This window comes from Cebidichthys violaceus, unplaced genomic scaffold, assembly GCF_023349555.1.
Source record: "Cebidichthys violaceus isolate CVI_PGR_0920_01 unplaced genomic scaffold, fCebVio1.0.p SCAF_45, whole genome shotgun sequence".
Classification (NCBI taxonomy): Eukaryota; Metazoa; Chordata; class Actinopteri; order Perciformes; family Stichaeidae; genus Cebidichthys; species Cebidichthys violaceus.
In genome coordinates this window covers 512317-524540 of record NW_027176650.1, presented here as the reverse complement: position 1 = coordinate 524540, position 12224 = coordinate 512317, and the positions used below count along the sequence as shown (strand labels likewise).

Below are 12224 nucleotides of genomic sequence, written 5' to 3'. Positions count from 1 at the left end.
TGGATACACTGGGACAATACCGGACAAACCGGGACAATACCGGACAAACTGGGACAATACCAGACAAACCAGGACTATACTGGATACACTGGGACAATACTGGACAAAGTGGGACAATACCAGACAAACCGGGACAATACCGGACAAACTGGGGAAATACCAGACAAAGCGGGACAATACCGGACAAAGCGGGGAAATACCAGTCAAACCGGCACAGTACAGATATATAGTATTTAGTAAAAAAAAAGAAAATGACTGTAATGTATAGAACAAACTGGGGCTGTACTGGACAAACTGGGACAATACCGGACAAACTGGGACAATACTGGACAAACTGGGACTATACTGGACAAACTGGGACTATACTGGACAAACCGGGACTATACTGGATACACTGGGACAATACCAGACAAACCGGGACAATACCAGACAAAATGGGACAATACCAGACAAACCGATTCCTCCAGGGTTTGAGGTAAAGTATGATGTTCCAGTGTTCCTTAAAGTTACTCAAAGTTGTTGTTGTTTTAAAGCTCTAAATCTTCTTACGGTTAAACTTTCTTTAATTCACAATCATTTGGTTCTAAAGGGCCTTCATCAGAAAAACAAACTCAGTTTAATGTTTCAAACATAACGTGAGTAGAAGAAGAAGAACAGGACGTCCAGGAGGACTTGAAGAGGAACACAAACACTCAGATAAGATCATTGACTGTATCGGTTACAGATATTACTCAAATATTAAGCTGTGTTGACGTTGGACTGTTTGAATTAAACTAAATACACACTTATCATGCGTCTGATCATGTCTTCATTGAATGTGTCTTCGTGAACTGGTGTGACGTCACAGAACCTTGTGCAGATAAAAGCGGACCGAGTGAAGGAGAAGCAGCAGTTTGTTTCCTCCAGACTTGGACCTGCAGGTGAGTTCAGACAGGAAGCTCAGAGATAAACCAGCTCTTACTGTCTGTTTATGATTTCAGTCTTTAACCAAAATGACTGAATATTAACATTTTACAATTGCATGTCAACTGTTAAGAGAAAAAGTGTCTTTGTTATGAACAATCTGTAACTACTTGTGTGGTAGTTTTATTCTTCCTTTAATTGTAAACTTAAATATCGATACATTTGAGTATCACGATGTTTGTTTAGTGAAACTAACGATTCTCAAAAACTCTGGATTTTTTTAATAGTTTTTGATTCGTGGCTCTGAAAAGCAGATCAGACGTTATGATTGCAGTAAAATAAGTTTGACTAAAGTTAGATTTGAAGTGATGTCGTGACTGTACGGTGATGTTGGAGCTTAAACGTTGTTTCATTTGTATCATCCTTTGTGATTAAAGAACAGCAGTTTTGTTTCAGTGATAATTAATCTGTTCCATGTGAACCCTTTTCAACGTCTTCTTGTATTTTCAGAGCGTCAGACGGATCCACGTCGTTTCAGCACAAATCCAACAATGAAGGTAAACGTGATATTTTACAGACCGTTTGTGATATCAGTAGATATGAAGGTTCATGATTTCTGTGACGTAGTTTAAACAAACGCAGGACTTTCAGCAGCAGACCTCTGTTCATGTCAACGTTCACAACTCCCTGACTGTATCACGACGTCGTTAGGATTTTATCGATACTAGTGCTCTGATAGGTTCCTTTTGATTATTTAGTGAAAGAAAAAGACAATTAATTAAGAAAAGAATCAACGTTGCTTTTATTATTCTTATGTAAACAAATAGTCTTTCTAGAGCATCAATGTTAACATAACTCACTATTGTAGACTAAACTATTCCAATGCCAACAACTAATCAACTAATTTATAAAATAAACAATATTCTGAGCAGCAAAGGGCTGAATAAAGTTCAACCACACAGCTGCTCCCCTTATTAATAACTTTGTATTAAACAACTCAATACACACTGACTGACTTAAACTGGGTCTATGACACTCGTTCAGCAGTCTCAGCCCAACAAGCTACAAGAAGTTCTGAAATCGTTCAAGTCCATTCTCAGCTAAACAATTAACTCAGTGATTGTCTTTCTTTGATGACCCTGTTCTTCTGATCAAACTCTGTATGACATCTCTAATGTATGACATCACTACTGTATGACATCACTACCGTTACCTGACGGCTGCTCCACAAAAAGATGTTCTTTTCTGCTTATTGGTCACGTTGTGATAAATTTACTCGTGAGGGTTTGATTGTGTTTGAGACGACCAGAGTTCTCAAATGTTTTCTTCTCTCTGATCATGATGTGAGTCTCACGCTGTACTGAGCCAGAGACAAAGACAAAGAGACACAGAGACAGAGAGAGGACGTTTGAGACGAGGACGTCTCACTGCAGGACTAAGAAAGTACCGATAGCAGAACCGATAAGTCCGAAACCAGAAGTCAATGTTGATTTATTTGTCTCATAACTTGTGTACTTAACTAACGGCACTTCTTTAAGTTATTCTAACACAAACAAAGATCTTTACCTAAACCTAACTAAGTAGTTTTGTTCTCTCAACCTTTTTGTTTCTCACTCCAGAACTAAGAAAGTCAACGTGTCAGAAGACAAACTGTTAAACTGCGACAACAGAAAGTTAAATTCAAACTTGTTCCAGCAGGTTTCAGTCGTCCTCCTCCTCCTGGCTCCGCTGTTGATCAGCTGCTACGATCTCATCCAACCACTGGACTGCAGCGACATCCATCAGCAGGACAAAAGACGACCCAGTGGAGTGTACACCATCCATCCCGCTGGAGAGAAGTCTGCTGTCGAGGTAACCTTCACATTTACACCACAAAGTGTTTCTGCCAGATTAGAGGAACTTCCTGCTGACTACTTATGGACCACAGACTGTTTATAAGAAGTGGACGTAGGCATTGTGACGTCTCTCATTGGTTTGTGAACTGATGTATTTAACCATATCTGGACTGAGGAGGAGTGACGTAGACGGCGTATACGTCTCTGGTAGAGACCTGTCAATCACTGTGTAGCCCCGCCCCTAAAGCATCCCCTGCTTTATGGTCTGTTTGACTCTAAATGGAGCATAATGTACTAAATGAACATCATGCTGTATTGAAGAAGACTGGAAACTAGAGATTGAGACCATAAACTCATGTTTACAATGTTTACTGAGGGAATAAATCAAGAGAGAAGTAGAGTCATTTTAGACTAGACTTCTATACAACCAGAGGAGTCGCCCCCTGGTGGACACTAGAGAGAATGCAGCTTTAACACGTGAAGCTTTGACTTCACTCTTTAGTACCAGAGGTTGCCGCTTCTATGGACTCCGATCAGTCTTAGCTCCTTGAATAAGGAGGTGTTATTCTTGTTGTTCTGTGTTTGTGTGTAGGTGTACTGTGACATGGCATCAGAAGGAGGACGATGGATGGTGAGTATTTACCAGAAGCATGAGCACTTCCATTTGGACCTTTACAATCAATCACATACCAGTAAAAACCTTGTTGTGTGGAAACCTGAGCTGTCAGATAACCCCCCCCCCCCCCCCCCTCCAGGTAATCCAGAGGAGGATGGACGGATCACTGAACTTCTACAGGCCCTGGGACCAATACAAGTTCGGCTTTGGTAGCGCTGCAGGAGAGTACTGGCTCGGTGAGAAACAAAACCAAACTATGTCATGACTTCATGCTCAGCCTCAACAGGAACGTTTATTCTAGGGTGCCTTAAAGGAGGCTCTGACCGATTGTCGATCCTCAGATCCAGGAGGAGCGATGGGGATTCTGTCCTGGTTGTGGACCAGTGGACCAGCTCTTTACCCTTTGCAGGTCTGTTGGAGGGGTCATGGGAGTTTGTCCATCCAGTCTTGGAGAAGGCCTACAACCCTGTCCTTAGGAGGATCCTGTGGGGAATACAGGGTACCGGGGTTATTTATACGGGCCATCTGGTCCTTGTTGTGTCCGGATACTCGGCACAAAGTCAAACACGCTGGGTTGTCCCTTATCAACAGTCCTGTTTGTGATTTACATGGACAGAATTTCAAGGCTTAGCAGGGGGGAAGGAGAGTGTCCAGTTTGGGGACCTTTAGAATTGCATTTCTGCTCTTTGCAGATGATGTGGTTCTGTTGGCTCCTTCAGAATGTGACCTTCTTTAGCACTGGGGCGGTTTGTAGCCATGGTCTTCTGCCAGGTTGGGGACAAAGTCACTGCCCCAAGTGAGGGAGTTCAAGTATCTCAGGGTCTTGTTCACCAGTGAGGGTAAAATGGAGCATGAGATGGACAGGTGGTTTCGGTACGGCATCGGCAGCGATGAAGTCTTTGTACCGGATCATTGAGACGGAGGCCAAGCTCTTGATTTAGTAGTCCATCTACGTTCAGACCCTCACTTATAGTCATGAGCTTTAGGTTGTGACCCAAAGACTGAGATGGCGGAGACAAACAGCCGACATGATCTCCCTTCGTAGGGAGTCTGGGCTCAGCTTTAGAGATATGGTGAGGAGTTCAGACATCCAGAGGGAGCTCAGAGTAGAACCGCTGCTCCTTCATGTCTAAAGGGGCCAGCTGAGGTGGTTCAACATCTGATCAGGATCCTCCTGGACGCCTCCGTTTAGAGGTTTTCTGGGCACGTCCAACTGGTTAAGATGGACCCAGAACACACGGAGGGTCTATATACCCCGTCTGGTCTAGGAACCTTCAGGGTTCGCAAGGAAGAGCAGGAAAACATTGCTTGGGAGAGGGTTCGCTAGAATACCCCGCTAAGCCTGCTGCCCCCATGAACCGGCCCCAGACAAGAGGAAGATGAAGAATGGAATCACGACTTCATGAAACTCAATGTTCATTACAGTACACACATTAAACTCCTGAAATGGAGCTGTGGCCACATTTGGGGGCTCAAGTCATTCATTCAGTTTGTTCTTCTCCTGAATTTATAGTATGTCAGCGTTTTATTGAATTAGGTAGAAAATGTCAAACTGTGGCCAATGTGTACACCTTCATAAGTGTGAGTGTGTGTGTGTGTGTGTGTGTGTGTGTGTGTGTGTATATATATTCACAGGTCTGGACCACATCCACTACCTGACACAGAAACAAAAATATGAGCTTCTGGTCGACATGGAGGACTTCAACGGGAAAAAAGTGTTTGCTCGCTACTCTGTGTTCTCCGTCGGTGCAGAATGTGACGGATTTGTACTGAAAGTATCTGGATTCACCAACGGAGGGGCAGGTGAGTGAGATGACGTTTAGTCTGTTAGTCCATCTGTTATTTATTAATGTAATTTCAGAAACAAATAAAATAGATCAGAATATGATGGAGCGCTCGTGTTAATCTGAACCCCATTACATTAAATATTAACAAACTTACCAAACTGCATGCCTGCGGAGTATTATACGGTTATTTGTTTCATGTAAAAACCACATATTCACATAACACTGCAACATTTGACAAGTGAAATAAAATGTGACATGAAGCTCAACAACTCCAAATACACTAACTGCAGAGTGCAGAAACATGAATACGTGCATGACGGGATGCTTCGTCATTAAGACAGTAGCTATGCAATGACATAATAAGCTAATGGGAAACAATATTTAGAATACATGTAGTGTATTTATGAAAAATGATTTAATTATGAAATGGCTATAACTTTGTGATTCTGTTTAGGCCAGCAGAGAAGGCTTTGCTGGCCCTGATGGACCACCACTGATGGGTCATAAAGCATCGTAAAACACTCTTCATTCAAACTCAAAAACAAGCGGAAGTCGTCTTGTAAGACCCAACATACGATGTTGACTGAAAACAAAACTGATTGGTGTTAGCGGTACAGCGGTGTGTGTACAAGTAGCTCTGTTAGCTGTTAGCCAAACACACCGTCCAAAACAACACAAGTGACTAAACTGTTTCCTCCGCTGTGTCTCTGATATTTAAAGTTAATGCTGATTTACAAACACTGTGGTTCTTGTGTGTGTTTTCTGTAGGAGACTCCCTGAGTTATCACAACGGACAGAAGTTCTCCACCTTCGACAAAGACCAGGACAAGGATGTGAAGAACTGTGCCAGACGATACCTGGGGGCGTTCTGGTACAAGAATTGTCACCAAGCAAACCCCAACGGGGTTTATCGTTGGGGGGCTGACAGTACTCTCTATGCTGTTGGAGTGTCGTGGTACCATTGGAAGGGTCATGACTACTCCCTGAAGACCATCAGCATGAAGATCCGTCCTGTGCAATAGTTCAGGACCAACGTACAGCAGAACATCAGCTGATCTCTTGTGATTTCTTTCTCTCATTAATCATGTAATCTTAGGTCTTATGTTCCTGAAACTGATCAACAGCTCAAGAAAAGCAGCGGATGGTTTTAAAGTGTGTTACCATCTCAGAATGGCTCATAATCTTTAAATGGAAACGCATTGATAGAATCTGATGAAGTGTAAATCACAGCAGTAACTGCTGAAACCATTTCAAAAGAGGAACACGAGGTTTCAGTCCAGGACAGGTAGTAGTTTGGTGGAGGTTTGAAACCCTGATGTGAATCATTATCTGCTGTACGGTGACAATAAAAGAGAAGCTGAAGCAGAAAGCTGATGTGATGTCTTCACTCTGTCTCCTTGTGTCTGGATTCTGGACTCACCTGGAGTCACAAACACTCAGGTAGCGTGTCTCGTATCGGCTGAACAAAAAGCAACATACATGTATGATATTTAATATTCAAATTTATACTTTACATGGAAACAAATGAGAAATAAAACAGGGCTGATCGCTCAGGCTGTATCACGGCGTCATGTGCCGATAGAAATAAACCTTTTACGTCCTGAAGCGAGTTAGCTAACAAGCTAACGAATGGGGAAAGGCGCTTCGACATAACGTCAGCGTCATCATGGAAACGTAGCAGCCCCCTCCTGTTCCCCCTCAAGTAAAGAATCTGGTAGAATAGAATCTGATGGAGTGTAAATCACAGCAGTAACTGCTGAAACCATTTCAAAAGAGGAACACGTGGAGCATAAAGTATAGAACCATGTTTCAACCATCTTTATTTAGATGAATTTACACTTTAGGCAGTTGAATGAAATTTAAAGCTCAAACAATTAATTGACGAGTCGATCAACAGAACATTGACGATCGCTCACTTATTTATTCAGCAAACATTGGCTGCTTCATATCAACAGAATATTCAATTTTTTACAGATTAAATAATGAATCAAAAGGATAATTGATACAGTAGATTAATCAATGAACATGATTTGTTTTTAAAGTTGAACTCCCTTCAGGAACATCTTTGTTTCTTTGGTTTAAAGCAGCAGAACTTCACTGACTGTATTCTTCTCTGATTGTCCCTTTCATGGTCAGAGGCGTTCAGGTGTCCGTCAGTACAGTCGGAGAGCCCGGCGTCGTCCCTCGTCAAGGCTCGGGCAGGCGGTAATCCGGCGTGTGGTTTCCACCGCGGAGGCGTCCGAAACAGGCGAGCAGCAGATCCACCGCCGTGTCGACCGTGGACCGGACGTCCTCTTCGGTCTGACCCCTCAGAGGATTCACCTCCACCAAGTCCACCGCCGACAGGAGACCTGCAGGACGAGCACACACTCAGCGTGGTTCTCCGGTCTCTATGCTAAGCTAAGCTAACTGGCTGCTGCGGCCCACCTGTCTGACTGAGGTGTTCAGCAATGTAGACCCCCTCTCTGTAGGTCAGCCCCCCCGCTACAGGTGTCCCCGTTGCCGGGGTAACCGAGGGGTCGATGGCGTCGATGTCGTAGCTCAGGTGGATCGGTTTCTTCCCTCTGTACAAGTAATACATCACATTTATTATTGTCATTATTAGTGGTATACTAAATAATACTACTATTATTATTGGTATTTTATAATTACTTTATTGTTATTGTTGTTATTGTTATTAGTGGCGTGAAGGAGTAAAAGCTCTGATTTCATTGGTGGATATAAAGATTGAAGGTCTACCTGGCAGACAGGTAGTCACAGGTCTCCTCCATGACTCTGGAGACCCCGAGCTGATCCACCTCCGACATGGAGAACACCTTCACACCCAGAAGCTTCAGGATGTAGCTGTGAAACACGACTCGTCAGCTCTTTTACCGTTTCATCAACGCTCCCTGAATGTTACCTGAGAGGAGGATGAAGGAGATGAAGACCTACTGCTCTGCTGGATCCACGTCTCTCAGACCCACGTAGACCAGGTCTTTGGCCCACACGCACGGTTTGATCCACGAGAAGTTGGGCAGGACGGGAATCTGGAGACACAGAACAACAACAACAACAGGTCTGTGTGGGGCCAAGAGTTTCTGAAGACCTAACAGTGCTAACAGTGCTAACAACGCTAACAGTGCTAACAACGCTAACAGTGCTAACAACGCTAACAGTGCTGACAACAGCCAACAGTGCTAACAACAGCTAACAGTGCTAACAACGCTAACAGTGCTAACAACAGCTAACAGTGCTAACAACGCTAACAGTGCTGACAACAGCTAACAGTGCTAACAACGCTAACAGTGCTGACAACAGCCAACAGTGCTAACAACAGCTAACAGTGCTAACAACAGCCTCAGAATGGACTCCTCCCCCTCAGGATGGACTCCTTCCCCCTCAGAACGGACTCCTCCCCCTTAGTACGGACTCCTTCCCCTCAAAACGGACTCCCCCCCCTCAGGACGGACTCCTCCCTGCTCAGAACGGACTCCTCCCCCTTAGAACGGACTCCTTCACCTCAAAACGGACTCCTCCCCCTAAGGACGGACTCCTCCCTCTCAGGATGGACTCCGTCTCTCTCAGGATGGACTCCTCCCCCCTCAAGACAGGCTACTCCCCCCTCAGGATAGACTCTTCCCCCTCAGGATGGACTCCTCCCTCTCAGAACGGACTCCTCCCCCTCAGGACGGACTCCTCTCCCCTCAGAACGGACTCCTCCCCCTTAGTACGGACTCCTTCCCCTCAAAACGGACTCCTCCCTCTCAGGATGGACTCCTCCCCCCTCAGAACGGACTCCTCCCCCTTAGAACGAATGGTTTTAATCAGGACTTCAAAGTACTGGTACTAGTACTACTCTGGAGTATTTACTTTTCATTACTCCACTGCACCTCTATTATATATATATAATAGTGTACTTTTTACTACAGTGATGAAAAACAGACATTCTGCAGAATTAGTTCTTTTTTGATGACTTTTGGTACTTTAAGTATATTTTAATGTAAATACTTCTGTGAGTTGTTTCTTATGTTTTATATCACAGAAGCAGGTTTAATGAAGTTTATTACAGTTAATTATTCAGTTTTATTATTTAAAGTTTCTTCATGAATCGTTTGAATTGAGAAATATCCTTGTGTGTGTGTGTGTGTGTGTGTGTGTGTGTGTGTGTGTGTGTCCTGCCGGTTGCTGCTGTTGTTACTGAACACACGTTAAAGTGTTTAAATCAATGATTCAGGTACTTGTACTTTCATGCTACCTTCTACTTCTACTGTGTGGTATTAGTATTATGAGTGGTACTAGTATTATGAGTGGTACTAGTATTATGAGTGGTATTAGTATTATGAGTGGTACTAGTATTATGAGTGGTACTAGTATTATGAGTGGTATTAGTATTATGAGTGGTACTAGTATTATGAGTGGTACTAGTATTATGAGTGGTACTAGTATTATTAGTGGTACTAGTATTATGAGTGTTACTAGTATTATGAGTGGTACTAGTATTATTAGTGGTACTAGTATTATGAGTGGTATTAGTATTATGAGTGGTACTAGTATTATGAGTGGTATTAGTATTATGAGTGGTACTAGTATTATGAGTGGTATTAGTATTATGAGTGGTACTAGTATTATGAGTGGTACTAGTATTATGAGTGGTGTTAGTATTATGAGTGGTATTAGTATTATGAGTGGTACTAGTATTATGAGTGGTACTAGTATTATTAGTGGTACTAGTATTATGAGTGTTACTAGTATTATGAGTGGTACTAGTATTATGAGTGGTATTAGTATTATGAGTGGTACTAGTATTATGAGTGGTATTAGTATTATGAGTGGTATTAGTATGAGTGGTACTAGTATTATGAGTGGTACTAGTATTATGAGTGGTATTAGTATTATGAGTGGTATTAGTATTATGAGTGGTACCAGTATTATGAGTGGTATTAGTATTATGAGTGGTATTAGTATTATGAGTGGTATTAGTATTATTAGTGGTACTAGTATTATGAGTGGTATTAGTATTATGAGTGGTATTAGTATTATGAGTGGTACTAGTATTATGAGTGGTACTAGTATTATTAGTGGTACTAGTATTATGAGTGGTACTAGTATTATGAGTGGTATTAGTATTATGAGTGGTACTAGTATTATGAGTGGTACTAGTATTATGAGTGGTATTAGTATTATGTGACGTCCTTTGGTCCTTTGAACTGAATTCCACTGGAGCTTTATTCCTGAACATGTACAGAACATCTAACTAGGGATGCACCGATCCACGTTTTTCACTTCCGATATCGATACAGATATCTGAGGTTTAGTATCGACCGATACCGATCTGATACCGATCTAATAGAGAAAAACAGTGCTGAATCGATTTAAAAAACGCAGCCGACGCTACGCGCCCCCAGGTTGTCCATCGCTTTTCTCATGTTGCTGGCGTTGTCCCTCAGAATCACGTGGATTTTGCTCAACGGAATTTGCCACTTGTCAAACATTTCCTTCAGGCTAGCTGCTATCGCTTCGCTGGTGTGCGACCCACGGAAGTTTGTTGCATTTAACATTGCACTGTGTGGCACAAAAGTTTCATCCAGCCAGTGTGCTGTTAAACTTAAAAGTGACACAGGGGAAACGTCGGAGCTCCAGATGTCTGTCGTGAAACTTATCGATTTGACATCTTTTATCTCCTTCAATATGTGTTTGCACACTTTACCGTGCAGTTCAGGTAGCGCCGTCTCCGACAAATATTTTCGGCTTCCCATGTCGTAGCGTGGTTCCGGGTGGTTAACTAGCAGCCGGAATCCCTTATCCCCGACAACTGAGAGCGGCTGCCCAGTTCCAGATGGCTGATCCTTTCGCTCGCTCCATTTTGAAAACAATCTATGCGGCCAGTTCGCTAGCGCATGACGTTACGCAGAGCACAACGCATATAAGTGGACTGAATAGATTTGCCTTTATGGATCGGTCACATTGTCACCGATACCCGATCTAGAATTTTTTCCTATATCGGGACCGATACAGATATTGATATCGGATCGGTGCATCTCTACATCTAACTACTGTCCCACCTGCTCTGATGACTTCACTGAACTGCTGTCTATCATCTGTATTGATCTTGACTGTGCTGTTGTTGTTGGTGATTTTAATATCCATGTTGATGGTCCCCAGGACAGCGGGTCTATAGAACTATGTGGTGATCTGACTCATGTGACGGGACCCAGAACAGAGGGAACACTCTGGACCTGATCATCTCCAAGGTTGCTGTGACTGATGTTGCACTTTCTGATCATTCTGTGTTTTCTTTCAGAGAGCAATCTGTAAACCGAGGTTGTGACAAAGTGTCTCTGTTCGTTCGGGAGTACTCGTCCACAGCGGCCCTCTATGAGCTCGTAGACACGAGTCGCTCCCACTAAAGCGAAGGTCGTCTCGGGGAAGCAAAGGTCTCCTTGAAGCTACGCTGGTCTGAATAGAGAACAGAGAGAGAAAGCTGAGCGCAGGTTCACTGAGACATCCATGAAGAGAGACTTCACCATTATAATTCATATCTTCAGGCAGTCCTTCTCTGACACCATAACCAGAAACAAGAACAATACACGCGCCTTATTTTCTACCGTCAGCTCCTTTAGGTCCAGACTGAAGACTTTTATGTTTTTCCACATTCAAGGATATTCATCAGTTTCTGCATTTTACTTCTTAAACTGCACTGTAACTATTACTATCTTTTACTTTAGCTTTTTAATGTTTCAGTGAATATTCTTCATTGTTTTTAAATCTCCTTTTCACAGAGTAGTATTAGTACTCTTACAGAGTGTTTTCACAGTGTAGTATTAGTACTCTTACAGAGTGTTTTCAGTGTAGTATTAGTACTCTTACAGGGTGTTTTCACAGAGTAATATTAGTACTCTTACAGAGTGTTTTCACAGTGTAGTATTAGTACTCTTACAGGGTGTTTTCAGTGTAGTATTAGTACTCTTACAGAGTGTTTTCAGTGTAGTATTAGTACTCTTACAGAGTGTTTTCAGTGTAGTATTAGTACTCTTACAGAGTGTTTTCAGTGTAGTATTAGTACTCTTACAGGGTGTTTTCACAGTGTAGTATTACTACTCT

The 12224-nt window shown here is 42.7% G+C and overlaps 2 protein-coding genes across 3 annotated transcripts; one reads left to right on the top strand and one right to left on the bottom strand.

Annotated features, from left to right (window-relative positions):
- Positions 1-883: 883 nt before the first annotated feature.
- On the top strand, positions 884-6504 carry LOC137886652 (microfibril-associated glycoprotein 4-like). Of its 2 annotated transcripts, none has more exons than XM_068729194.1 (7): positions 884-920; positions 1414-1460; positions 2599-2754; positions 3331-3369; positions 3494-3590; positions 4990-5157; positions 5910-6504. In XM_068729194.1, the coding sequence occupies exons 2-7, from the start codon at positions 1455-1457 to the stop codon at positions 6161-6163; spliced, it is 720 nt and encodes a 239-aa protein (XP_068585295.1). In that variant the 5' UTR covers positions 884-920; positions 1414-1454; the 3' UTR covers positions 6164-6504. The 2 variants fall into 2 exon arrangements, with proteins under 2 accessions (XP_068585295.1, XP_068585297.1); XM_068729196.1 differs by having other exon boundaries at positions 885-920; positions 2602-2754.
- A 432-nt stretch (positions 6505-6936) lies between these two features.
- Positions 6937-11270, bottom strand: LOC137886639 (arginase-1-like). The gene is made up of 5 exons (XM_068729177.1): positions 11178-11270; positions 8076-8170; positions 7881-7985; positions 7569-7705; positions 6937-7492 (listed from the first exon to the last, which is right to left on the bottom strand). The coding sequence occupies exons 1-5, from the start codon at positions 11268-11270 to the stop codon at positions 7329-7331; spliced, it is 594 nt and encodes a 197-aa protein (XP_068585278.1). The 3' UTR covers positions 6937-7328.
- Between the last annotated feature and the right edge of the window lie 954 nt (positions 11271-12224).